The sequence below is a fragment of the Mobula hypostoma genome, chromosome 10, assembly GCF_963921235.1.
Source record: "Mobula hypostoma chromosome 10, sMobHyp1.1, whole genome shotgun sequence".
Lineage (NCBI taxonomy): Eukaryota > Metazoa > Chordata > Chondrichthyes > Myliobatiformes > Myliobatidae > Mobula > Mobula hypostoma.
The window spans coordinates 121,649,396-121,676,607 of record NC_086106.1 but is presented as its reverse complement, the minus strand read 5'-3'; the positions used below and the strand labels follow the sequence as shown (position 1 = coordinate 121,676,607).

The following is a 27,212-nucleotide window of genomic DNA, read 5'->3' as shown; positions in this document are numbered from 1 at the left end:
GTTTAGGAGGCCGAGAGGTAATGCTGCAACTATATAGGACCCTGGTCAGACCCCACTTGGAGTACTGTGCTCAGTTCTGGTCGCCTCACTACAGGAAGGATGTGGAAGCCATAGAAAGGCTGCAGAGGAGATTTACAAGGATGTTGCCTGGATTGGGGAGCATGCCTTATGAAAACAGGTTGAATGAACTCGGCTTTTTCTCCTTGGAGCGACGGAGGATGGGAGGTGACCTGATAGAGGTGTATAAGATGATGAGAGGCATTGATCATGTAGATAGTCAGAGGTTTTTTCCCAGGGCTGAAATGGTTGCCGCAAGGGGACACAGGTGTAAGGTGCTGGGGAATAGGTAGAAGAGGAGATGTCAGGAGTAAGTTTTTTACTCAGAGAGCGGTGAGTGCGTGGAATGGGCTGCTGGCAACAGTGGTGAAGGCGGGTACAATAGGGTCTTTGAAGAGACTTTTGGATAGGTACATGGAGCTTAGAAAAATAGAGGGCTATGGGTAAGCCTAGTAATTTCTAAGGTAGGGACATGTTCCACACAACTTTGTGGGCCGAAGGGCCTGTATTGTGCTGTAGGTTTTCTATGTTTCTATGTTTCTAATGGGCCCACCACCGAGAGCATGGAAGACCTGAGGTTCAATTAATTTAAGCACTGGACCAAATCGGAAAGGTTGGGTACAGGCCGAATCAAGGCGGAAGGATCCAGGCCCCAGTGCATATCAAAGCAACGGAACCTGATGTTTGAACGACGATTTATGCACTGGGCTAGGTTGAAAAGCTCAAGGTGTTGGGGCCCAAAGCAATGAGTGAGCTGGTTTAGCTCACTACTCCGCACTACATTGAACTAACAGTCTGTGGATACACTCTCCGTGGACTTCAGTTCAGAATGCTATTGCTTGCGATTATTGTTTGCATGATTTGATTTTTTTTTTCCACATCAGATTGAGTTTTTGACAGTCTTATTTTTTTGATGGCTTCCTTTATGTTTCTTGGCTTTGTGGTTTCCTGTTAAGAGAGAAATCTCAAGGTTGTAGATAGCATCCCTACTTTGATATTAAATGTACTTTGGGCTTTGTTATCAACAACTTTTTAGATGGCATGTTAGTTGTGTCTAGATACACGTTCATGAACAAACCACAAGAATTCTGCAGATGCTGGAAATCCAGAGTAAAGCACACAAAACACTGAAGGAACTCAGCATCTATGGAGGGAAACAGAGAATCAACATTTCAGGCCAGTGAAGGGTCTCAGCCCAAAATGTCAACTTTTCGTTCCTTTCCGTAGATGCTGTCTGACCTGCTGAGTTCCTCCAGCATTTTAAGGGAGTAGAGCAGTTAGATAAGCATGTATCCTTGGGGTGTGCCTGTGTTGATTGTCAGTGAGAACGATATATTATTATCCCTCTGCATTGACAGTGGTCTCTTAAAAAGGTTCTATTTGTAGAGCGAGGTATAGTGGCCCTGGTTTTGAAACTTGCTTATTAGTACCAAGAGAATTATGTCAGATTTTTAATATTACGGATAGATCCCGGTGTTAATTTGATCAGTTCATATATTCAGAATCACGCATCAGTAGCTTGTCAGTGGTAGTAAGTAATTTATTTTATCAATTTCATCACCCAGAGGTATTTCATGGCATAGTTCAGAACTAATGAAGCTAACAACGAGGAATCTAAAAGGATTAACTGATACCTATTGAAGTGCATTAAAAACAGTGCAAATTTGAAAAAAAGCCTCATTGGCAGAACAAAGCCAAGATGATTTAAAACCATGTAATTTTTAAAACAAAAGGTTAGACATTTTTTAAAAAATCAGATTTTAGATTTGTAGAACATAGACCAGTACAGCATAGTACAGGCCCTTCAACCCTCAATAATGTGTCAGCCTTTTAATCTACTCTTACATCAATCTATCCTTTCCTTCCCCCTCAGCTCTCCATTTTGCTATCATCTGTGTGACTCTCTAAAAGTCTCTGAAATGTTGCTAATGTGTCACCCTCTACCGTTTCCCCAGCAGCACATTCCACACACCCACCAATCCATTTGTAAAAAAAAAATCTATTTCCGATAGCACACCGCACCCCCACATTCTTTCCTTTAATCATCTTAAAATTATACCCTCTCGTATTAGCCAGTTCTGTCCCGGGAAGAAGTTGCTGGCTGTCTAATCTGGGTCGCAGTCTGGAGACTGAAAGAGAATAGGCATCCAGTGCAGAGTACTCCTGTGGATGTTCCCCTCTACTGCTGGGTGTGACAACCTACTGGGGGAAGCCACATCGACCGGGTCTCTGGCACTGAGTCCAGCTCTAAAACTAAGATGGGAAAGAGGAGAAGAGAATTGCAGTAGTGATAGTGGATTCCATAATTGGAGGAAATTCTGTGTATGTGAAAGAGACATCTGGATTGTATGTTGCTTGGCAGGTGCTGGAGTCAGGGACGATCCATAGCATTTAAAGAGAGAGGCTGAACAATCAAAAGTCGTGGCACATATTGGTACCAATGACATAGGTAGGAAAAGTTAGGAGGTCCTGAAGAGGGAATATAGGGGGTTTAGCAGAAAGCTGAAAAGCAGGACCTCCAGTGTAGCAATCTCTAGATTGCTGTCTGTGCCCTGAGCCAGTGAGGGTAAAAATAGGATGATTTGGCAATTGGATGCATGGCTGAGGATTTGGTGCAGAGGGTAGGGTTCCAGGTTTCTGGATCATCGGGATCTCTTCTGGGGAAGGAGTTTGCTGGAACTGATAGGGAGGGTTTAAACTACTTTGGCAGAGGGATGGGAACCAAAGTCAGAGGGGTGAGGATGGTATACAAGTAGATTCAAAATTAAAAATTCAACACTGTTTAATGTCAAGAGTAACAGAGAATAAAATGATTTTTACTCCAAGTCTGATGCAGAGAATGGGCAAGGAAGTGGAAGATGGAATATACAGTATGCAGTGCAGGGAAGGTCATTGTCATGCACTTTGGTAGAAGGGATAAAGGCATAGACTATTTTCTAAACGGGGAGAAAGTTCAAAAATTAGAGATGCCAAGGGACTTGGTGTCTTTCTGCAGGATTCCCTATAGGTTAACTTGCCGGTTGAATCAGTGGTAAAAAAGACACAGGTACTGTTAGCATTCATTTCAAAGGACTAGAATATAAAAGCAAGAATGTGAGGTTTTTCAAGTTATTGCTTAGACTGCACTTGGAGTATTGATAGCAGTTTTGGGCCCCGCTTCTGAGAAGAGATATGTTGTCATTGGAGAGGGTTCAGAGGAATACCACGAGAATTATTGCCATAATGAGAGGGTTAACATATGAGGAGTGTTTGATGGTTCTGGGGCCTGTATTTGCGGAAGTTTAGATAATTGAAGGGGGAAGTCATTGAAACCTATTGAGTATTGAAAGGCCTATATAGAGTGCATATGGAGAGGTTCTTTCCTATAGTGGGGGATTCTAGAATCAAAGGACACAGCCTCACAATAGAGGGACGTCCATTTAAAATAGGGATGAGGAGAAATTTCTTTAGCTAGAGGGTGGTGAATCTGTGGAATTCATTACCACATACAGCTGTGCAGGCCAAGTCATTGTATATACTTAAAATGGACGGTGATCGTTTCTTGATTAATCAAGGTGTCAAAGGTTACAGGGAGAAGGGAGGAGAGAGATAATCAACCAGCCATTATGGAATGGCCTATTTCTGCTTCTATGTCTTATGGTCTTATCACATTATACTGCTCTGTCAAGTCACCTCTTAACCCCCTTCACTCCAATAACAAAAGCCTTTGCTCGCTCAATATTTGCCTAAAATATATGCTTTCAAATTAGGCAGCATCTTGGTAACCTCCTCTGCAACCTCTCTCAAACTTCCACATGTTTCCTATAATGAGGCGAACAAGACCGAACATAGTACTATTTTTTCTAACCACCCTCATTATCCTTCACCTTATTCCCTTTTAAGTACTCGATTTGTAGATTATGCTGTTGTGACTCAGATGCACAAAGATGAATGATATTGCTTTTATCAAGAGGCTGACTTTGCTTCTGAGTAGGATTATTCAGAGAAAATGTTCAGCTATTGGGGTCCAAAGAGAGATATCAAAGTTTTATCAGTATTCAAGTTGAGTATGCTGTTCTCCGAAGGGATTATTCCATTAATGGAGAATGCCTATGAGTGACTTTGTTTAAAGTGGGGAGGCTGATGCATGGACATTAGATTAGATTATGAGGACACTCTGTCCTCGTTTATTGTCATTTGAAAATGCATGCATTAAAAAATGATACAATGTTCCTCCAGAAAGATATCACAGAAACACAGGACAAACCAAGACTAAAACTGACAAAACCACATCATTATAACATATAGTTACAACAGTGCAAAGCAATACTGTAATTTGATAAAGAGCAGACCATGGGCACAGTAAGAAAAAGTCTCAAGTCCTGATAGCCCCATCATCTCATGCAGCCGGTAGAAGGGAGAAACTCTCCTTGCTATGAACCCCTAAGTGCTGCAAACTTGCTGATGCATTGGAAGCACCCGACCGCAGCCGACTCTGAGTCCGTCCGAAAACTTCGAGCCTCCAACACTGAGCACCGAGCACCATCTCTGCCGAGCGCTTCGACCCCGGCCCCGCCGCCGAGCAACAAGCAAAGCCAATGACTCGGGGCCTTCCCCTCCGGAGATTCTGAATCACACAGTAGCAGCGGCAGCGAAACAGGCATTTCAGAAGTTTCACCAGATGTTCCTCTGTGCTGTTATGTCTATCTCAATCAAATCAGGATTGTGCACTGCACCCTACTTGACAGATAACAGATATCATTTACCGGAGTGGCCGCTGCAAACTGCGTCGCGCTGCCATGTTCTCCTCCTCCCATGGTCCTTGACCGATCGGGTTCATGGTCCAATGGCATAGAATGCAAGATGACTGGGGACTTTTCACTGCTGCCGCCTTCCTCCACCTTAACTGCCATAGTGACGTGTCATCATCTTCTGCCACCTTTGAGACCTTGGTTGGATTGTTCTTCATTGGGAACCTTCCCCTTGACCTTACCACCATGGGTAACCAGCAGCTAAGTTCCAGGTGACATCATTCTCAGGATCGCAGGAGCTCACAAGCCTCTCCACCAAGACAAAATGACAATCTTCAGAGAAGAAAGTTTCATCATAACACAACAGATTAAACTGTATCATACTTAGATGCAAGTATTAAAAACTTTCTCAAAAACCTCGGGGCTGGACAATCTGTTCCACCTGGCAACAAGAATACTAACTCAACCACTGATCCTTTCTAAAGGGAATTGATTTTTTTTTGTTTCATTTAGAATTTGCAGATCTCCTTCTTCATTGCACTTTCTCAGAAATGAGTCAAAAAATATATTTTTTTGTCATCAAAACAAGCAAGTGTTCAAATGTATTAACCACTGGCCAGTATCCCAATCCTTAAATCATGTCACAGCTCATAGAAAGAGCATTGTAGCATCATAATCACAGCTGTTATCTTACTAGCAGTTGGTTTATTGAGAAAATGAATTCGCTCATTGTTAATCATGCTCAGAAATAAGGTACAGAAAGTTCAACGTTCAGAGTAAATTTTTATCAATATAAGTATGTCACCAATGGTCCACAGGCTGTGGAATTGTAACACACACAGAACACTGGAGGAACTCAGCAGGCCAGTCAGCATCTGTGGAAAAGTGTAAACAGTCAACGTTTCTGCCTGAGACCCTTCTCCAGGACTGAGAAGAAAGGATAAAGATACCAGAATAAAAAGGTGGCGAAGGAGGAGAGCTGGAAGGTGATACGTGAAGACCGGTGGGTGGGAAAGGTCAAGGGCTGGAAAACAAAGAATCTGATTCGAGAGGAGAGTGGATAGAAGAAAGGGGAGGAGGAGGAGGAGGGGACTCAGGGGGAAAGTAGTAGCAGATGAAAAGAAGTGCAAAGTCAGGGTGGGGGATAGAGGAAGGGGGAGGGGATGTATGGAATTTGTTCACTGGAAGGAGAAATCGAGTTTCATGCCATCAGATTGGTGGTAACCAGATGGAATATAAGGTGGTGATCCTTCACCCTGAGGGTGGCCTCATCCTGCACCTGAGAGGCCACAGAGGTGGGAAAGACAGGTACAATTTCAACCATTAAAAGAACATCTGGACAGGTACAATGTTCAACCAGGATATTGCCTCAGTTGGAGCGTATTAGTTAGAAGAAGTTGGACAGATTCACCTGATTTTCTGTGGATGTCAGAGGCTGAGGTGAGACATAGTAAAAGTTCATAAATTATGAGAGAATTAGATAGGGTAGATTTTTTAGAGCAGAAATAACAAATAACAGAAGACAACACACAAAATGCTAAAGGAACTCAGCAGGTCAGGCAGTATCTATGGAAGGGAATGGATAGCAGATTTTACAGGCCGAGTCCCTTCATCAGGACTGTCCACAAATGCTGCCTGACCTGTTGAGTTTCTCCAGCAATTTGTGTGGGTTACTCTGGATTTCTGCTATCTGTAGAGCATCTTGTGCAGATAATACTAAAGGGCTAGGCTTAAGGTGAGAGAGGGAGAGTTTAACAGAGATTTACAATGCAAGTGTTTTTTAGCACAGAGGGCAGGTGGTGCCGAGAATGCGCAGTGAGGGGAAATGTAGCAAATACAATTAAAGAGTTTAAGATGCATTTAGACAAATTGATAAGTGTGTGGGTGCAGAGACATAGATCGTGTGGAGGTAGATGAGATTAGATTAATTTGACATCCCGGTCAGTGCAGACATTGCGGGCTGAACGGCTCTTCCTTATGAATGCGCTATGTGCAGTCTTTATATGCTCTACATCACCTTGGAGAGGATGGAACTATTGTTTTCTTTTGGATGAACGAAGGTTACAGAGAGATTGAATTGAGAAGTATTTAAAAATATGATTAATCGTAATGGAGTGAAAGGCAAAGTCTTGCCATTGCAATTTGAAGTCAGTACTGATGGAATTACACATTTAAAAAAGTAAATTACTTTAGATGCTCTGTCTCTGAACTATAAATCAAAAATGCTGGCAGCACTCAGAAAATCAGGCAATATTCATAGATTGTTGATGTCTCAGGGAACTCAGGCTGTTCCAATTTAAAATCATTGTTAACAAAAGGATTTACAAATGATATTAGCATTAAAAACTTTGCCTCAGGATGATAGCTATTGCATCTTCAAGGAGAAAATCAGGACAATGTTAGAATTTAAGATACAGGAACAGATACAATAAATAGTGTTATTAATTATAGATTAGCCTTTCAGATGGATTCTTCGGCCTCTTTCCGTGATGTAAGCAAAGTTAAGAAATGGAATGATCTGCCCATATCTGACACAAAGTTGCAGTAATATTCCTGGGTATTTCTAAAAATTTCTGAGAAGTTCAGTTAAGCTGCCAACCTGGTTGAATTAGGGCCACAAATGTTTAAGCCACTGTATTGTGGCAAATGGCTGTTCTTTGTGTTATCATGATGGGAATGTCTTCTTCCATAAAATAGGTAGGAAAATCATTACCATTTCACTCTCAGCATTCATCAGAATGTTATTACACATAAAGAAATTAATCCCCTTTTCTTTCTACAGCTGCTGCTGGACTTGTGTGCATCTGATGCATTTAATTTTGTACCATGAAGCTTATTGCTATTGATAATGGTATTATTATCATCAACTGCAGCAAGATACAGTGAAAGATTTGTCTTACATTATTGGCCATAACAATCAAATCAATACACAGTGCACTAAGCTAGAATATGGTAAAAACAATAACAATGCACAATAAAGTATAGAAGCTACTGAAAAGTTCAGAGTGGGTGAACGATAAAGGGCAATATCATAACGAGATAGACTGAGGTCAAGAGTCCAGCTTGTTGTACAAGAGGTCCATTCAAGAGTTTGATAACGATAAGATAGAAACTGTCTTTGAGTTGGTAGTACAAGGGGTGATGGATAAGTTTGTGGCCTAAGGTAGAAGGAGTCAATTTTAGAAATCCTAGCACATTTATTTTTCAATATAGTCCCCACCTACAGGTACACGCTTAGTCCAGCGGTCGTGGAGCATATGGATCGCTTCTTTGTAGAAGTGGTCCACAGCAGAGGTGATTGATACGTTTGTGGCCTAAGGTAGAAGGAGATGAGTTATTAACTTCAAACTTTCTGCATTATCACTCAAAGAGTTGAACTGCATGTGCATGTAACAAGAGCATCTTGGACCTTCAGGTGGTCCGCAGCAGGGGTGACTGATAAGTTCGTGGCCTAAGTAGAAGGAGTTGAGTTATACAGCTCTCGTTACTTGCATGTGCAGTTCAACTCTTCGAGTGATTATGCAGAAAGTTTGAAGTTTCTCCTCAGCTCCTTCTACCTTAGGCCACAAACTTATCAATCATTCCTGCTGTGCATCACTTTCTGGAGGTCCAAGACGCTGACTTCTACAAAGAAGAGCTCCGTGTGCTCCATGACTGCTGGACTAAGTTTTGTAAATGTAGGAAAAATGAATGTGCTAGGTTTTCTAAAACTGACTTGGGCAGAACTTATCAATCACCCCTTGTATGTGCTTTCGGGCTTTTATATCTTCAGCCCCATGGGAGAGGGGAGAAGAGAGAATATACAGGGTGGGGAGGGGCTTTGATTATGCTGGTTGCTTTATGGAGGCAATGAGAATTATAGACAGGTCCCAGTCCCATGGCTAGAATGAGGCTTGTGATTCAGGTTTGTACCTCATTGATGCAGTGCTGTACTGTCAGAGACACTGCTCTTTCAGAGAGGTTAAACTTAAAATCTGAAAAGATACTAATGATGAAAGAAAAGATTAATTGCCACACTTTGTAGAACATAGGGCAGTACAGCACAGTGACAGGTCCACACTGCCTGTGCCGAACATGATGCCAAATTAGACTAAGTATTCTTTGTCTGCACAAGATCCATATCTGTCCATCCCCTGGGTTTTCAAAGCCCTCCCCATCATTGATCATACTTACAAGGAGCGTGGCCACAAGAAAGTAGCATCTGACATTAATAATCCCCATCATTGAGTCTGTGTTCTCTTCTTGTTACTATCGTTAGGAAGAAGGTGTAGGAGCCTTAGATCCTTCACCACCAGGTTCAGCATCCATCAACCATCAGGCTCCTAAACTAGCATGGATAACTTCACTCACCCCAATTCTGAACTAATTCCATAACCTATAGACTCAATTGGAAGATTCTACAATTCATCTTCTCAGTATTATTTATTTACATTTTTATTATTTATCTAATTTGTCTTCTTTTGCACCTTGTTTCTTTCTCAAATTTTGTTTTTAATAGTTTTTCAAAAAATCTATTGTACATTTTTCTTTTCCTATTAATGTCTGCAAGAAAATGAATCTCAGGGTAGTGATATATATGTTGTTTGATAATAAATTTACTTTAAACTTTGAACATTATTGCTTATCTCAAAACCTCTTAAACACCAAAACCTCATCTGCTTCCACCACTACCACCTTTTTTATACCTTTAAACTTTTCAAACACCCACCACTCATTACATTTAAAAAAAACTTGCTCTACACATCTCCCTTAAACTTTTCAAACACCCACCATTCATTGTATATATTAAAAACTTGCCCTACTCATCTCCCTTAAAAAAAATTTTCTCATCTTAAATGCATGTTCTCCAGTATTTGATATTTCTACCTTGGGAATGAAATTCTGACTGTGTACTTTATCAATGCTTCTCACAACCTTATGAACTTGTATCCCCTCCACCTTTAATGTACCAGCGAAAACAGCCCAGGTTTGTCCAACCTCTCCTTGTACCTCACAGACTGGAATCCCAGCCAGCAATCCAGTGAATTTCTCTGAAGCTTCCACAAATTTTCTGTAATAGAGCAACTTGAAATGCAGACCAAACTCCTGTGCTGCCTCACTAGCGCTTTATACTGTCACACCAATACTCCCTGACTCAATGCCCCGACCACTGAAGGCAAGCATATAGAAACATAGAAAACCTACAGCACAATACAGGCCCTTTGGCCCACAAAGCTGTGCCGAACATGTCCTTACCTTAGAAAGTACCTAGGGTTACCCATGCCATGTGTTTTCTTCATCACCCTATCTACCTATCTCACCATTCTCAATGAGCTATGGATGTGGAGCCCAAAGTCCCTCTTTACTTCTTTTCAATCATGAAAAAAAATTATCTTCCCCATTGTCTGTCTTCGTGAGATATTAGAAAGTATGCATTTGGACTTAACTACATAAAATCAGTGGCTATTTTTTGAAGGATTTAATTTAGTATGAAGTGTTTTGTGATGTCAAAGAGTCATGGAGCACTACAGCACAGAAACGGGCCTTTTGGTACGTCTGGTCTGCACTGAACTGTATTTCTGCCTACAAGTGAACCATAGGCCTCCATACTCCTCCCATCCTTGTACTTAACCAAACTTCTCTAAAACATTGAACCCGCATTCACAACTTCCTCTGGCAGCTCACTCCACACTCTCACCATCCTCTGAGTGAAAAGCTCCCCCTCATCTTCCCCTGGAGCGTTTCACTTCTCACTCCTAACCCTTGACCTCTAGTTAGATTCTTACCCACCTCAGTGGTAAATATGTGCTAGCATTTATCCTATCTATACCCCTCATGTCCTGTGATTTTGAGGTGCTTGATTCTGCCGGGTCAATTGTCAGATGGTGGATGTAATTCTCTACATCGTGGGCATTAATTCTGTTTTGTTTGAAATATTCTCTCGGTATTGAAATGTCAAATTTGCTGGGGAATTCAAGCGGTTATGATGCATGGACAAGTGAATCTGCAATTAACTTTCTTGGTTTCCGTCACCAGGACGTTGTTGAAAAACATTCCACTTTCAGGAAGGTTAAATCAGAATTAGAATCAGATTTATTGTCACTGACAATATGACATGAAATATGTTGCGGCAGGAGTGCAGTGCAGAGGCATAAAAATCTATAAATACCAAAATAAATAAATAGTGCAGAATAACAAGGTAGCATTCATGGGTTCATGGACCGTTTAGAAATGTGATGATGGAGGGGAAAAAGTTGAATCACTGAATGTGGGTCTTCAGGCTCCTGTACCTCCTCTCTGATGGTAGTAACAAAAAGAGGGCATGTCCCAGATAGTGAGGATCCTTAATGACGAGGTGGCCCTCTGCAGGCATCGCTTTTTGAAGATATCCTTGATGGTGTGGAGAGTTGTGGCCATGATGGAGCATGCTCTAAAACAGGGGTTAACAACCATTGTTTTCGGCACCATTCTTTGTCAACTGTTGTGCATTAAAATCTCAGGATATCAGCAGTTTCTGAGATACTTAAACCAATCCGTCGGGCACCATCGATCATTTCACAGTCAAGGTCACATAGATCACATTTCTTCCCCATCCTGGTGTTTGGTCTGAACAACAAGTGAACTACTTGACCGTGTCTGCATGCTTTTATGCATTGAGTTGCTGCCACGTGATTGGCTGATTAGATATTTGGATTAATGAAAAAGTGACCACTCAGTGTGTCTTTGGCCCATTTGTTTAGGTAAAACACTTTTGCAGTTTACTACAGCGACAACTCGCGGATACCTCCTCTTATTTACCCCTCGATCGTGACCCCACTAAGGAGCACCAGGCCATTGTCTCCCACACTATCAACGACTTTATCCGCTCAGGGGATCTCCCATCCACTGCTACCAACCTTATAGTTCCCACACCCCGCACTTCCCGTTTCTACCTCCTACCCAAGATCCACAAACCTGCCTGTCCTGGCCGACCTATTGTCTCAGCTTGCTCCTGCCCCACCGAACTCGTTTCTGCATACCTCGACACTGTTTTATCACCCCTTGTTCAATCCCTTCCGACCTATGTTCGTGACACTTCTCACGCTCTTAAACTTTTCGATGATTTTAAGTTCCCTGGCCCCCACCGCTTTATTTTCACCTTGGATGTCCAGTCCCTATATACTTCCATCCCCCATCAGGAAGGTCTCAAAGCTCTACGCTTCTTTTTGGATTCCAGACCTAATCAGTTCCCCTCTACCACCACTCTGCTCCGTCTAGCAGAATTAGTCCTTACTCTTAATAATTTCTCCTTTTGCTCCTCCCATTTCCTCCAAACTAAAGGTGTAGCTATGGGCACCCGTATGGGTCCTAGCTATGCCTGCCTTTTTGTTGGGTTTGTGGAACAATCTATGTTCCGTGCCTATTCTGGTATCTGTCCCCCACTTTTCCTTCGCTACATCGACGACTGCATTGGCGCTGCTTCCTGCACGCATGCAGAACTCGTTGACTTTATTAACTTTGCCTCCAACTTTCACCCTGCCCTCAAGTTTACCTGGTCCATTTCTGACACCTCCCTCCCCTTTCTAGATCTTTCTGTCTCTGTCTCTGGAGACAGCTTATCCACTGATGTCTACTATAAGCCTACTGACTCTCACAACTATCTGGGACTATTCCTCTTCTCACCCTGTCTCTTGCAAAAACGCCATCCCCTTCTCGCAATTCCTCCGTCTCCGCCGCATCTGCTCTCAGGATGAGGCTTTTCATTCTAGGACGAGGGAGATGTCTTCATTTTTTAAAGAAAGGGGCTTCCCTTCCTCCACTATCAACTCTGCTCTTAAACGCATCTCCCCCATTTCACGTACATCTGCTCTCACTCCATCCTCCCACCACCCCACTAGGAATAGGGTTCCCCTGGTCCTCACCTACCACCCCACCAGCCTCCGGGTCCAACATATTATTCTCCGTAACTTCCGCCACCTCCAACGGGATCCCACCACTAAGCATATCTTTCCCTCCCCGCCTCTCTCTGCATTCCGCAGGGATCGCTCCCTACACAACTCCCTTGTCCATTCGTCCCCCCCATCCCTCCCCACTGATCTCCCTGCTGGCACTTATCCGTGTAAGCGGAACAAGTGCTACACATGCCCTTACACTTCCTCCCTTACCACCATTCAGGGCCCCAAACAGTCCTTCCAGGTGAGGCATCACTTCACCTGTGAGTCGACTGGGGTGATATACTGTGTCCGGTGCTCCCGATGTGGCCTTTTATATATTGGTGAGACCCGACGCAGACTGGGAGACCGCTTTGCTGAACATCTACGCTCTGTCCGCCAGAGAAAGCAGGATCTCCCAGTGGCCACACATTTTAATTCCACATCCCATTCCCATTCTGACATGTCTATCCACGGCCTCCCCTACTGTAAAGATGAAGCCACACTCAGGTTGGAGGAACAACACCTTATATTCCGTCTGGGTAGCCTCCAACCTGATGGTATGAACATTGACTTCTCTAACTTCCGCTAGGCCCCACCTCCCCCTCGTACCCCATCTGTTACTCTTTTTAATGCACACATTCTTTCTCTCACTCTCCTTTTTCTCCCTCTGTCCCTCTGAATATACCTCTTGCCCATCCTCTGGGTCACCCCCCCCCCGTCTTTCTTCCCGGACCTCCTGTCCCATGATCCTCTCGTATCCCCTTCTGCCTATCACCTGTCCAGCTCTCGGCTCCATCCCTCCCCCTCCTGTCTTCTCCTATCATTTTGCATCTCCCCCTCCCCCTCCAGCTTTCAAATCCCTTACTCACTCTTCCTTCAGTTAGTCCTGACGAAGGGTCTCGGCCTGAAACGTCGACTGCGCCTCTTCCTATAGATGCTGCCTGGCCTGCTGCGTTCACCAGCAACTTTGATGTATGTTGCTTGAATTTCCAGCATCTGCAGAATTCCTGTTGTTTGCAGTTTACTTGACGAGTTACCAACAATCTGCTGGAGAAACTCTTCGGATTGAGCAGCATCTGTGGAGGGGAAAGAACTGTGAACATCTTGGACTAATCCAGGGCCTTGACCTGAAATATTGACAATTCTTTCCCCCCCTACAGATGCTGCTTGACTGATAGAGTTCCTCTAGCAGATTGTTTGTTGCTCTACCTGCAGATTCTTGTGTCTCCCACTGGACAAGTCCCATCACATGCTTTGGACCGAGCCATGCTTCTCTAATCAAAAAAGTATTTTCAGTGCTCTGGAACATTGAGTAGAGTTGGATCTCAGTCTGACAACATTAAAAATGGATTAGTGTCAAAAGTTACTGAGATTTAAGCCAGTTTCTTTTTGACTTGTTGCCAATTAACTCAGTACAGCATGTAGCAAATCTTCCTAAGCCACTTCTGTTCATATTACATCTCCCTAATCAGTGCTAACCACAACTTGCTGTGAAATGGTTCATGCAACATGCATTTAACAATGTCTGTCCTCCTGGACTGTTCATGCCCCGGTATGATTTTTCAAGTCCTAATCAGTTTTATTCTCTAAATATCAATCTTTGTTCACAGATTTTAATGCTGCAGGTAATGATTCAATTGCATACTAATTGCTTACTTTGCAAACAGTTAATAACCATGGAATCTTTCATTTTACTCAGAGGACCATTTCATTCATCAAAAGATGCTGTTCACCCTAACTAAGAAAATGAAGCCCTGGAGGTACAATGTCTTTGCCTTCAACAAGCACTGTAACTGTAAACAGCCAGAGCTGACTGTACCTGTTATGCTTTATTTTAATTTGGTGAAGCACTCACATATGGCGTGGTGTGCAGTGACGTATGCCATTCATGTACCTCGTACATATCAGAATCAGAATCAGGTTCATGATGGTTGCTGCCTTTTTGAGGTGTGGCTCCTTGAAAGTGTCCTTGATACTATGGAGACTAGTGCCCATGATGAAGCTGACTAAGTTTACAAACTCTCTGCAGTGCTGTTGCCCCTCCAGTACCAGATGGTGATGTAGCCACTGAGAATGCTATATATAACCCATAATTTAGCTGTTGAGATACAACATGGAATAGGTCCTCCTGGCCCTTTGAGCCACTCAGCCCAACAACCCCCAATTTAACCCTAGCCTTGTCATAGGACAATTGACAATGACCAATTAGCCTATTGAGGGTAGTAGACACCAACAGAATCAACAAACTCATCCGTAAGGCCAGTGATGTTGCGGGGATGGAACTGGACTCCCTCACGGTGGTGTCTGAAAAGAGGATGCTGTCCAAGTTGCAAGCCATCTTGGACAATGTCTCCCATCCACTACATAATGTACTGGTTGGGCACAGGAGTACATTCAGCCGGAGACTCATTCCACCGAAATGCAACACAGAGCGTCATAGGAAGTCATTCCTGCCTGTGGCCGTCAAACTTTACAACTCCTCCCTTGGAGGGTCAGACACCCTGAGCCAATAGGCTGGTCCTGGACTTATTTCCTGGCATAATTTACATATTACTATTTAACTATTTATGGTTTTATTACTATTTATTATTTATGGTGCAACTGTAATGAAAACCAATTTCCCCCGGGATCAATAAAGTATGACTATGACTATGACTATGACTATCAACCTGTTCGTCTTTGGACTGTGGGAGCAAACCGGAACACCCGGAGGAAACCCATAGGGTCACGGGCAGAACGTAAAAAATCCTTTCAGGCAGTGGCAGGAACTGAATCTGGGTGGCTGATACGGTAAAGAGTTGTGCTCACCACTATGTTACTGTGCCATTCCGGTAAGGAAGTATGTAAACAAACAAGGATGGCTTAATCAAAGAATATATTTACAATAATACTCAAATATTACTGAAATATTTAATACACTGCAGTACCTACTTGGAACTAAATGAAGGTGCTAGATATTCAAGATTCAGTTTCAGTTTGAGACTATAAAAAGGAGGTGTCATAATAGCAATTAATGTGAATATTTTCTCATAAGCCTTTTGAAGAATGGCTGTTAATTTACCCTGCCTTTGATAGATATCAGTGATGGAGGAGTTGCGCAGAGCAATGTTATTGGACTGAATCAAAGAAGATTAGTTTTATTTGTTACATGTACATCAGAACATTACCACAGACAGCTGTGAGGCTAAGTCATTGGGTATATTTCCAATACCCTCATTGTGCGCGTGGACACAGCTATTTAGCGATCTAAACAACTCCTCAAAAAATCACCCAAGTTGGAAGCTCTCTTTCAGGGTTTTTAAAGAGACTTTTCTTGCGAAGCTGCAGAGTTAAGTAAAACTTGCATTAAATTCAATATAGTCATCACCTGAATACTTTTGATTATTCTCATAACAGGTGTTAAACAAGATAGTACATGTACACTACATTCCATATCTATAACGTGTGGCACAAATATAAATTTAAACATAATACTTTCTTTAAAATGTATCTATATATGCTTCAAATCAGAATAAAAACTATCAGCGCAGGAAGTGATACAAAAAACAGCTTACGCATAATAATATTCACATAAAATGGGTTGCGCCTCTAGAAGCCAGAACAGGATTTAAATCAGAGGTTGATAGGTTCTTGATTAGTAAGGCTGTCAAAATTTATAGGGAGAAGGCAGGAGAAAGGGGTTGACAGGGATAATAAATAAGCCATTATGGAATGGCATTGCAGTCTCAAAGGCTGAATGCTTTAATTCTGCTTCTATGTCTTTTGGTCTTGCAGAGACATCAAAGCATATAGCGAAATGTGTCATTTGTGTCAATGAGGATGTTCTGGGGGCAGCCCACAACTATCACCATGCCTCAGGCACTAACATAGCAAGACTGCAACTTACTAACCCAAACCTGTACATCTTTGGAATGTGGGAGGAAACCAGAGCACTCAGAGGGAACTTGCAGTCACAGGGAGAACGCACAAACTCCTTACAAACAGTGGCGGGAATTGAGCCCCAGTCACGATCATAAGAAGTTTGTCTGTTCTCCCTGTGACCGCATGGGTTTTTTAAAAAAATGTTCTCTGGTTTCCTCGCACATTCCAAAGATGTACGCTTAAAGTTCATAAGTGTGGGGCACGCTACATTGGTGCTGGAAGCATGGTAACACCTTGCAGGCTGCCTCCAGCACAATCTTTACACTGTGTTGTTCAGTGATGGAAAAAATGCATTTCTCTGTAGGTTTTGATGTTTCAATGTGCATGTGATAAATAAAGCTGATCTTTGATTTTCAGTCTTACTTTGCGTTTTAAGATAGACTCACTTATTATGAATTGTCCGCCCTTTTCTCTCTTCACTGGCTTTACAACATAGTACTCTTTGAAACAACCCACGTCAAAATGCTGGAAGTACTGACACCCGAAACTTCGACTGAACCGCTTTCTATAGATGCCACCTGGTTCCTCCAGCATTTTGTGCGTGTTTCTTGGATTTCCAGCCTCTGCAGATTTTCTCTTAATTGTGATGTTCTCCTTGAACCTCCTTTATGATATAATTGATTATTTTAAACAATTTCTAAATAAATTCACTATAATAACCTCGCTGTTGCAATATGTTTCATATTAAAACCTGGATGTTTATACGTATATAAACTATGATATAGTCTGGTAGCATGGCTATCGATTTTAGATTTAAAGATGAATAAAACATAAGTGAGGTTGCAGTTCGGGTTGCCTCATTGAGCAAGGATGTGGTAACTTTGGTGAGGACTCACCAGACTTTTCCCAGAATGTTGCTTAGAATACAGGTTATTAGTTATGAGTAGCAGCTGAATCAACTTGGGTTGTTTTCTGTGGTGCAATGGAGGCTGAGAGGAGACGTGATGGAATTATGAGACAGGGTGGACAGCCAGAATCCTTCTTCCAGGGTAAAAGTGTTTCTCACAAGAGGAAATAGCTTTAAGGTGGGGAGGGAGTTTTTAAGCAGGAGTTCACAACCTTTTTTATGCCATGGACCCCAGTTTGGGAACCGCTGGTTTAAAGAGTAGTGCAGAGCAAGTTTTTCTTTTCAAATCTTTTTATTGTTATATTATACAAAAGAAATAACACGAGTACATTGAAGTAACAACACTTACAATATCTCAAAAAAGACATTATCTTAAAGATTGAAAAAAAAACCTACTAAGCAGAAAAAGTGAGAAAAAAAAATGTACCCATTAGGTGTACAGCCATGTGTCATACAAAAAGCTTCTAAAAATAAACATCAAACCGCCAGCAAGAAAAGAAAATATACCAAAAAAATTACAATTAGATCGTGGGAAAAATCTATCAATTAGCTCAAATGATAATAACGAGCAAATGAGCCCCATCTCTTCTCAAAATCAAATAAAGGTTCAAAGGTTCGACTTCTAATTTTCTCCAAACTAAGACATAGCATCACTTGAGGGAACCATTGTGACAAAGTGGGAGCTGACGTATCCTTCCACTTCAACAAAATGGCCCTCCAAGCTATCAATGTAACAAATGCAATAACATGTTGGTCAGATTCAGAAATACCATGAGTGTTTTGAGGAATTATTCCAAAAAGCACTGTTAATTTATTAGGTTGTAGACTAATTTTTTTAATACAGAAAGAGATGCTTAGAAAGGATGGCCATAGCAGTGATGGAAGCAGATGCAATAGTGACATCTAAGGGAACATTAGATAGACGGGAAATGGATGGATACTGATCATTTGTATGCAGGAGCTGGGTTTATCTTGGTTCAGTGCTCAACATAGAAACCGTGGATCAAAGGGCCTGATCCTGTGCTGTACTGTTACACGTTTACAGAAACATAGAAAACCTACAGCGCAATACAGGCCCTTCGGCCCACAAAGCTGTGCTGATCATGTCCTTACCTCAGAACTACCTAGGATTATCCATAGCCCTCTATTTTACTAAGCTCCATGTATCTATCCAGGACTCCCTTAAAAGAGCCTATGGTTTCTGCCTGCACCACTGCCGCTGGCAGCCCATTCCACGCACTCACCACTCTCTGCGTAAAAAACTTACCCCTGACATCTCCTCTGTACCTACTTCCAAGTACCTTAAAAATATGCCCTCTCGTGCTAGCCATTTCAGCCCTGGGAAAAAGCCTCTGACTATCCACACGATCAATGCCTCTCATTATCTTGTACCCCTCTATCAGGCTTCCTCTCATCCTCCATCGCTCCAAGGAGAAAAAGCCGAGTTCACCCAACCTATTCTCAGAAGACATGCTCCCCAATCCAAGCAACATCCTTGTAAATCTCCTCTGCACCCTTTCTATGGTTACCATAGTGAGGTGACCAGAATGGAATACAGTACTCCAAGTGAGGTCTGACCAGGATCCTATATAACTGCAACATTACCTCTCGGAAGGTGGATACAGACAGGCCAGTTCTTCCTGGTTTCTATCCTTGAACTCACTTCAAGATAAAGATGAACAGCGGGATTCCTGAGGAGTCAGTACTGTCCCTTTCCTCATCCTGACCTAACTTCTATTTGAAGGATATTAAGTTGACAGGTGGCACAGAACTCAAAAATACAAGTCAACTAACATAAATGATTTTGTAGCCTTCAAGATCAGGTGGTGGGGTGGATATATGTCTCTATCAAAGGAGGTGTAAGGCGTGCCTTCCCTCCGCTAGCCTGTAGGTCACTATTGGGCAAGTCATAGCACCCGCTTAGCCCCCTGATCAGGGTCACGTGAAACCAAGGGAGCAGGTGGCAGATGGTCATATGAACAGCCGGTGCGTATCACAAGTTCTGGTTATGCGGCCACTGACGCCAGGCAGACAGCCTCTGAAGATTATTGATAATGTTTGGGGTCACACCTCTTGTAAAGACACTGCCCAGAAGAAGGCTATGGCAACTCACTTCTGTGGAAAAATTTGCTGAGAATAATCATGAAAGGCCATGATCGTCCATGTCATGCAACACAGCACATTACAAATGAAGGAAATCTTCAAGGGGATGACACATGGAGATGAAAGTTAATACACAAAACTTTGAATGAGTTGAGGAAATAGAACTAAATGAATAAGTAAAGTGGATTCAAGAACTGGATTTCTCCATGCAAATCCAAACACCAGGACAAGTGGACAAGTTTTTTTTAAATTAATTTATGTTGTCATTAGTTTTATTGCATGAGGCATACAGTATAAATATGAGGTTCATTTGTTTAATTTTAAAAATACAGAATCTGAATCAGTTTTTTTACCACTGGCATGTCGTTAAATGTGTTATTTTGCCACAGTAGTACAGTGCAATACATAAAAATTACTATTAATTACAATGAGAAACATAAATAAAAAATAAGTAGAGCACGAAGAGAGCAAAATAGTACGGCAGTGTTCTTGAGCTCGTTGTCTGTTCAGAAATCTGTCGGTGGAGAGGACGAAGCAGTTCCTAAAATGTTGGATGTGGGTCTTCAGACTCCTTACTTCTCCTCTTTGGTAGCAATGTGAAGAGAGCACGTCCTGAGTGATGGGGATCCTTAATGATGGACGTCGCCATTTTGAGGCATTGCCTTTTGAAGATGTCCTTGATGCTGTCCTTTCTCGATGTGCCTGCTACGTCAACATAATAAAGTCTTTCACCTTACCCTGTCGCTTCTGCCAATAACCTTGTGCTCACGTTAAGATGTTCCTTGCTACTGAAAGCGCTCCCTCATTAGTAGCTCTTCTATATCCAAACTTGAACAGCACTCCTGACTGTCCCCTAAACCTCCGCGGTATCACGAAGCGTACTGGTGAAATTAGACCCCAAGTGCAGAGGAATGACAGACTCTAATGTAGAAATGGCGATGAGAGTTTATTCAGAATAATTCCAAAAGAACATCAATGGTTCAGCCGAGCAATACCGCGAGCAGCATTGTCAAAACTAGGACCCCGCAATTAGCGCTAATCGGGCATCTGCTTAAATAACACAAGTAACACAGAATCCCTGAGCCTATCAAAATAACAAGCTGAGGGAGAAAGCACCAGGAGACTGCATTACAAAGAGCGAGTCTCTCAAGACAAACACAGGGAACTCTTAAATGATTAGTGATTGTCGTTAAACAACAATTAACCAATTCAGGTGCTCTAAAAAAATTTGGAGCCCAATGCACAGGCCTGAAGAATTCATTACATACTACTGTAAAATGTGCAAACCCAAATCCAATAAATAATGGGAAGATGTTAGTGCAGCAACTGAGGATTTTGCAATCCTGTGAATCTTGTCTGCTCCTCCCTATAAAGCCCTGATATCCTCTTTCCTTGACAGACCCTATGATTTGTTTGACAGAGTGCAGATTCTTCCTGCACATCTATATAGCCACCATTTGGCCTCTGCTCTGACTTCTCAGACACATGAAGTTTGGGGAGGAAATAATCTAATGGTGAAGAGGATTTGGTTAACTAAAATGCTTGTCGATAACTTCATTTTACTTGCTGCGGGGCAAAGATCTTCTTTATTGATAAAATGGTTGTGAGAGGAACACACCTGATTTTCACAATATTTGTTGAGTTATTTTGTCAGCCTCTCACAGACTGCTCTCTAAATTGTTCAATAATTGAATCAGAATCAGGTTTATTATCACTGGCAGATGCCATTAAATTGTTGCTTTGTGGCTGCAGTACAGTGCAATATATAAAAAACACTATATGTTACAATTAGATTGTAGCAAATGCTCTGTAAATACTGCTGCATGCAAAGTAATCATTTGCCAGAAAATTAACAGATCGTATACCAGCATAAAATTAAAATATATATATATTTACTAAATTTACAGTTACAGAAAAAAAGAAAAGAAAAATAAAAGAGTCCATAGAGTTAAACCAGTGCAATGTGCACATAAACGTTAGAGCTCATTCCTGGAGTAGTCAGAGGTCTATTGCTTTGCTCATGTGCAGAATCCACCGTCTGCATGCTTTCACCACATCACAGCCTGAAATTCCCTCAAAGACCACAGTCTTGAATGAACTGGCTCTCTCAGAAGTGTTGGCTCTTCCTTCTTGGAGCCATTCATCTGCACAAAGCTCTTCTTAAGATGGGGATTCTCCTTCCAATGGCATTCTGTGGCATCTTCCCTTGTGCCCTGCTCCGCAGTCCCACCAAAAAGACCCCAAACCAGACTGCTGTCCTGCAGAAATCTGCTCTCACCCAGCACACTCCAATTTTCTACTCGGACAGAAAGTTACGACACGTACCAAGATCATCCTGATTGGCTGATACCACATTCCTAAGTTGGACAACATGACTCTTTATCCTTATCCGAATCCAAAACATTCTTACTTGCAGGACACACTGCTTTTACAGAAAACTGCTAAATTAAAAATACCTCATAGCATAGCAGTAGAAATCTTACCCCAGGCATCACACACACATTCCAGGAAGGTCAGTGCCCATGATGGATCTGGATGAGTTTACTACCTTTTGCAGCTTTTTTCTGATCCTGTGCAGTGGTCTCGTCATACTAGATAGTGATGCAACCAGTGAGAGTACCCTCCACAGTACATCTTTGCAAGAGTCTTTAGTAACATGCTAAATCTCCTAAAACTCCCAAAGAAATATAGCCATTGTTGTGCCTTCATAGTAATTGCATCAATACGTTGGGCCCAGGATATATTTTCAGAGATGTTGACACTCAGAAACTTGGAAATGCTTACCCATTCCCTGCTGGTTGCTCATTGAGGCCAAGGGTGAATTGCCCCATTGTATGCTGCAGGCTAGCAAGCTTATTTTGTGGCATTTTATCCAATTCCCCAACCCACCAACCCTCTGCCTGTGCGGTTGGTCCCCTTTTGTTGTTTGGAAAGTTACTGTCCACTCTAGTTCCACTGCCTCACCAAGCATTTCCTCAAAATTATCACATTTTGCTGCATGAGACTTTCACTTTGCTTTTGGCTCCTTTGCGTACCATGCTGTGAACCTGCAGCAACACAACAAGGTGCTGCAAGAGCTCAGCAGGTTAGGCGGTACCTGGAGAATGAAATAGACAGTCAATACTCCAGCATATTTCTCTCATGAATTCGCTGTGTGATGGAGATGCAAGTGAATCCAGATACTGGAAATCTGCAGCAACACACAAAAGCCCTGGAGGAACTCAATGGATCAGGCAGGCTGGACATGGAGAGAAATGGACTGAAACATCAATTGTCCAGTTCCCTCCACAGAGGGAAATACTTATTGAGATACAACATAGAATTGGCCCTTTTGGCCATTCGAGCTGCACCTCACAGCAATCCCCGAATTAACCCTAGCATAATCACAAGGTAATTTACAACAACCAATTAACCTTCCAACCGGTACATCTTTGAACTGTGGGATGACACCAGAGCTCCTACAAAAAAAACCAATATTGCTCAAGATTTTCAATATCTGGAATTTCTTGTGTCTCCATTTGCTGGTGATGGAGGCAATAAGTCAAGAAGATTAGAGGATTCATTTTATTTGTTACATGTACATCAAAACTTTGAAAGATAGTGAAATGCAATGACCAACACAATTCAAGCATATACAGTACTAGGAGCAATGTGCAATTGTCGCCATGCTTCTGGCACCAACATAGGATGCCCACATTTTACTGACTCTAAGCCAAGTGTCTTTGCAATGTGGAAGGAAACCAGGGGTACTCGGAGGAAACGTTGGTGGTCAGAGGGTGAATGTACAGACTCCTTACATGGGGTGGTGGGTATTGAACCTCAATCGCGATCTCTGGCACTATAAAGTGTCACACTAACCAGTAACTGCTACACTGCCATGTCACCCCAGTGGGCCAAGCTCACAGCTCGGGATACAAGACCATCCGCAGAAACTCCAGAACAGACCTTGAGGTTGACATTCCATTATATAGGAGTTTTGCACTATATGAGATGCAATTTTCCAAAGAGGAATTTTACTTCCTCTCTTAAAAAAATAAAAGAGCCCGGATCATCAGTCAGAATTCTTAAAAAAGTATCTTATCACTGGTGTCCAAGTGCGGGACAATGGAATGGCAAAATAACAGTGCAATATGGACAGGATGAGCCAAGAGGCCTGTTTCTGTGCTGTAGTGCTCTGTGACTCGATGGGTCTACCTTACTTCATTGGTTGTAAATTTCTTGAACATTTCTAGAAAAGGATGCAGGAGACACTGTGTAAATGCAAGTGATTCTTCCAAGTTTCAGAGTCATAGAGTAATACAACAGGGAAACAGGCCCGTTGTCCCAACTTGTCCCTACTGATCATTATGCCCACTTCAGCCAGTCCTATTTGCCCTTATGCCCCTATTTTGAACCATATCCCTCTAAAACTCTCCTATCCATGTACACATTCAATGATGTTTTTGTACCTGCGTCAACTGCTTCCACTGGCAGCTCGTTCCATATTCACATCATTCTCTGCCTGAAGAAGTTGCCCCTCATATACCCTTTTAAATCTTTTCCCTCTCATCTTAGGACCATCTCCTCTAGTTTTCCATTCCATTCCCTGAGGAAAATGCTATCAATGCTCTTCATGATTTTATACACCTCAATATATTCATTCCTCAATCTCCTACACTTTGAGAAATAATTTGCCCACCATCTCCGCCTGAAACTCAGCCCCTTGAGTTTTGGTAGCATCCTTGTAAATCTTCTGAACTCTTTCTAGTTTAATAATGTCCTTCTGATAACAGGATGATCAATCTGTACATGATACTCCCAGTGCAATTCTTTAAGTTATCTATATTCCACAAAGTGAAAAAAGGCAGTTTGATTAAATTCTACATTTTATAAGAAGAAATATTTTCTGATTGAGTAGCCTGTGGCACAGGCAGTCATAAAAAAAAAAGCAATTGACTAACACATTATTTTTAATCTTTATGCTTTCATGACAGTTGACGTTTGCATCGATTGGTCTGTGGATCTCAAAAAATACATGGTGTTGGCAGGTGAGCCTGTACGTGTGAAATGTGCACTGTTCTATGGATACATCAGGACTAACTACAGCATGGCACAGAATTCTGGACTCAGCCTCATGTGGTACAAAAATAACGGGCAAGGAGATTCGGAAGAACCTATTATATTTTCTGGGCGTAGAATGAGCAAAGAGGAAGATTCAATTTGGTTCCATTCGGTGGAATTACAGGACAATGGATTTTACACATGTGTATTAAGGTAAGAAGACTTTGGTGAAACATGCTTGTAGCCTATAAATACAAATACTTTGTTGAAGATATTAAGAATCTTTCACTGATCTATCCAGTGATTTTCTTTGAAGATGTCCCTACTAGTAAAGAGTAGACTTAAATCAGAATCAGAATTATTATCCAAGTCATATGAAACGTTTTGTTTAGTTTGTGGCAGCAGTACGATGCAAAAACATACAATTATGATACACTCAGTGGCCACTTTATTGGTTATCTTCTGCACCTAATAATCTGGTTACGAAGTGTGTGTTCGTAGTCTTCTATTGCTGTAGTTCATCCACTTCGAAGGTCGACATATTGTGCATTCAGAGAAGCTTTTCTGCACACCACTGTCGTTAAGAGAGGCTATTTGAGTTATTGTCACCTTCGTGTCAGATTGAAACAGTTTGGCCATTCTCCTCTCCAAGGCACTTTCACCCACAGAGCTGCCACTCAATGGATATTTTTGTTTTTCATACCATTCTCTGTAAACTCTTAGAGACTGTTGTGCATGAAAAGGCCAGGGGATTGGCAGCCTCTGACATACTCAAACCACCCTGTCTGGCACCAACAATCTTTCTACAGTCAAAATCACTTAGATCACACTTCTTTCCTAGTCTAATGTTTGCTCTTAAAAACAACTGAAGCTTTTGACCATAGCTTTTATGCATTGAAGTGCTGCCACGTGATTTACTGCGCAGATATTTGCATTAATGAACAGGTGTACAATATAGTGGCCACTGAGAGCATATGACATAAAATTTTGTGGCAGCAAGACAGTGCAAATGTATACAATAATTATGAATTACAAACTGAAACAAAAAGTGCCATAAAAGACATAACAAGGTAATGTTCATATGTAGATTCATGGACTGATCAAAAATCTGATGGTGGGAAAGAAGTTGTTCCTGAATTGTAGAGTGTGGGTCTTCAGGGCCCTGCACCTCCTCCCCAATTGTAGAAATGAGAAGTGGGCATGTCACGGATGGTGTCTGAAATCCAGTTCTTCAGTGGAAGGACTACTTGAAATGATATGCAGTAACTCGACACGAAGGTAAAGCTGGGTCCTTGTAAGAATGTGTAGAATTAATTATATTCAACTACAGAGAGGAAACTATTCAGAAATCCCACTGATTTAGTACTGGCTCACCAGGTGATGCTTACTGACTTTCCTCTGACTCACTGACCTCTCAGTTTCTTTGTTCCCTCTGCCTCACTGGGTTCCCAGTCTTACTCACCAGTTTCTTTATTACTTTTTGATTCACTGGGGTTCCCTTCAGACTCTGTGGGTTTCCAATTACCTTATTGCTTACTGGTTCACTGGGGACACAGTTCCTTTCTGACACACAGGCATCCTAGTTCAAATTTCAAAACTCAGAGTAAATCTATTATCAAAGTACATTAAGGGAAATCACAAGTGATCCATCAAAATATCATCCTATTACTTATTTACAAACTATATATAAAATTGTAGCATCATGCATCTCACAACTCATCACCACTCACTTAGATAACCACAATGTGCTTACAGAAGAGCAGAAAGAATCTGTAAGGGTATGAAAGGATGTACCAAACAACCAATAATAGATTCCATAATTCTAAATCAAGCCCTGGCAGAAAGGCAGGAATCTTTCATGTTGGTATACTTAGGGTTATTAGAAGCTCTTAATATATATAAACTACACCCAATACTTGTGAAATCCCTACAACATCTGATAGATGAAGCATTGGTGGACTATGATCATCCTACCTATTAACAACAAAAAAAGAACAACCACCTTTATCAAAATAAACAGAGGTATTTTTCAAGGCAACTCTCTAACTCAACTATGGTTCTGTCCATCTTTAAACCTGCTCTCTAATGGACTGAATTGGATGCAAATTGGGTAAAATGAAATGAATTACACCTTGACACACCTTTCCATGAATGATTTGAAATTATAAGCTCCTTCATCAGTAAAGCTAAAACAAATAATTCAAATAGTAGAACTATTTTTGAAAGATATAAACATGAACTTTGGTCTGAGTAAGTGTAGAATATTAAACATAGAGGTGCAATAGAACTAACAGAATACAAAACAGAGCAGCAGGATACAATACAACTGATGGTTGATTATTAAACAGATGAGTATCTGGGATATCAACAAGCAAATAAAATAGATTGAGAGTGTGATAAGGGAAAAACTTTTGACAGAATTTACTTCAAGGCTTAAGAGTATCTGCCAAACAGAACTCAATGGTAAAAATATAACAAAGGCAAAAAACTCTTTATATCCATATTAACGTATTCTTTTGACATAATATCTTGGTCTGAAACCAATCTGGAAACTTTAGAAAGACAAATAAAAATTGAAATGACAATTTTCAGAAAACAATGTGCACTTAAATGCACTTAAAT

General features: G+C 41.6%; 1 protein-coding gene across 2 annotated transcripts in view; it reads left to right on the top strand.

Annotated features, from left to right (window-relative positions):
* The window catches only part of il1rapl2 (interleukin 1 receptor accessory protein-like 2), a 1,302,096-nt gene that overhangs the window by 596,744 nt on the left and 678,140 nt on the right, over positions 1 to 27,212 (top strand). For both annotated transcript variants that reach the window (XM_063061139.1, XM_063061140.1), the window contains exon 3: positions 24,524 to 24,803. In XM_063061139.1, the coding sequence (XP_062917209.1) occupies positions 24,524 to 24,803 (280 nt within the window). The remainder of the gene's footprint in view (positions 1 to 24,523; positions 24,804 to 27,212) is intronic.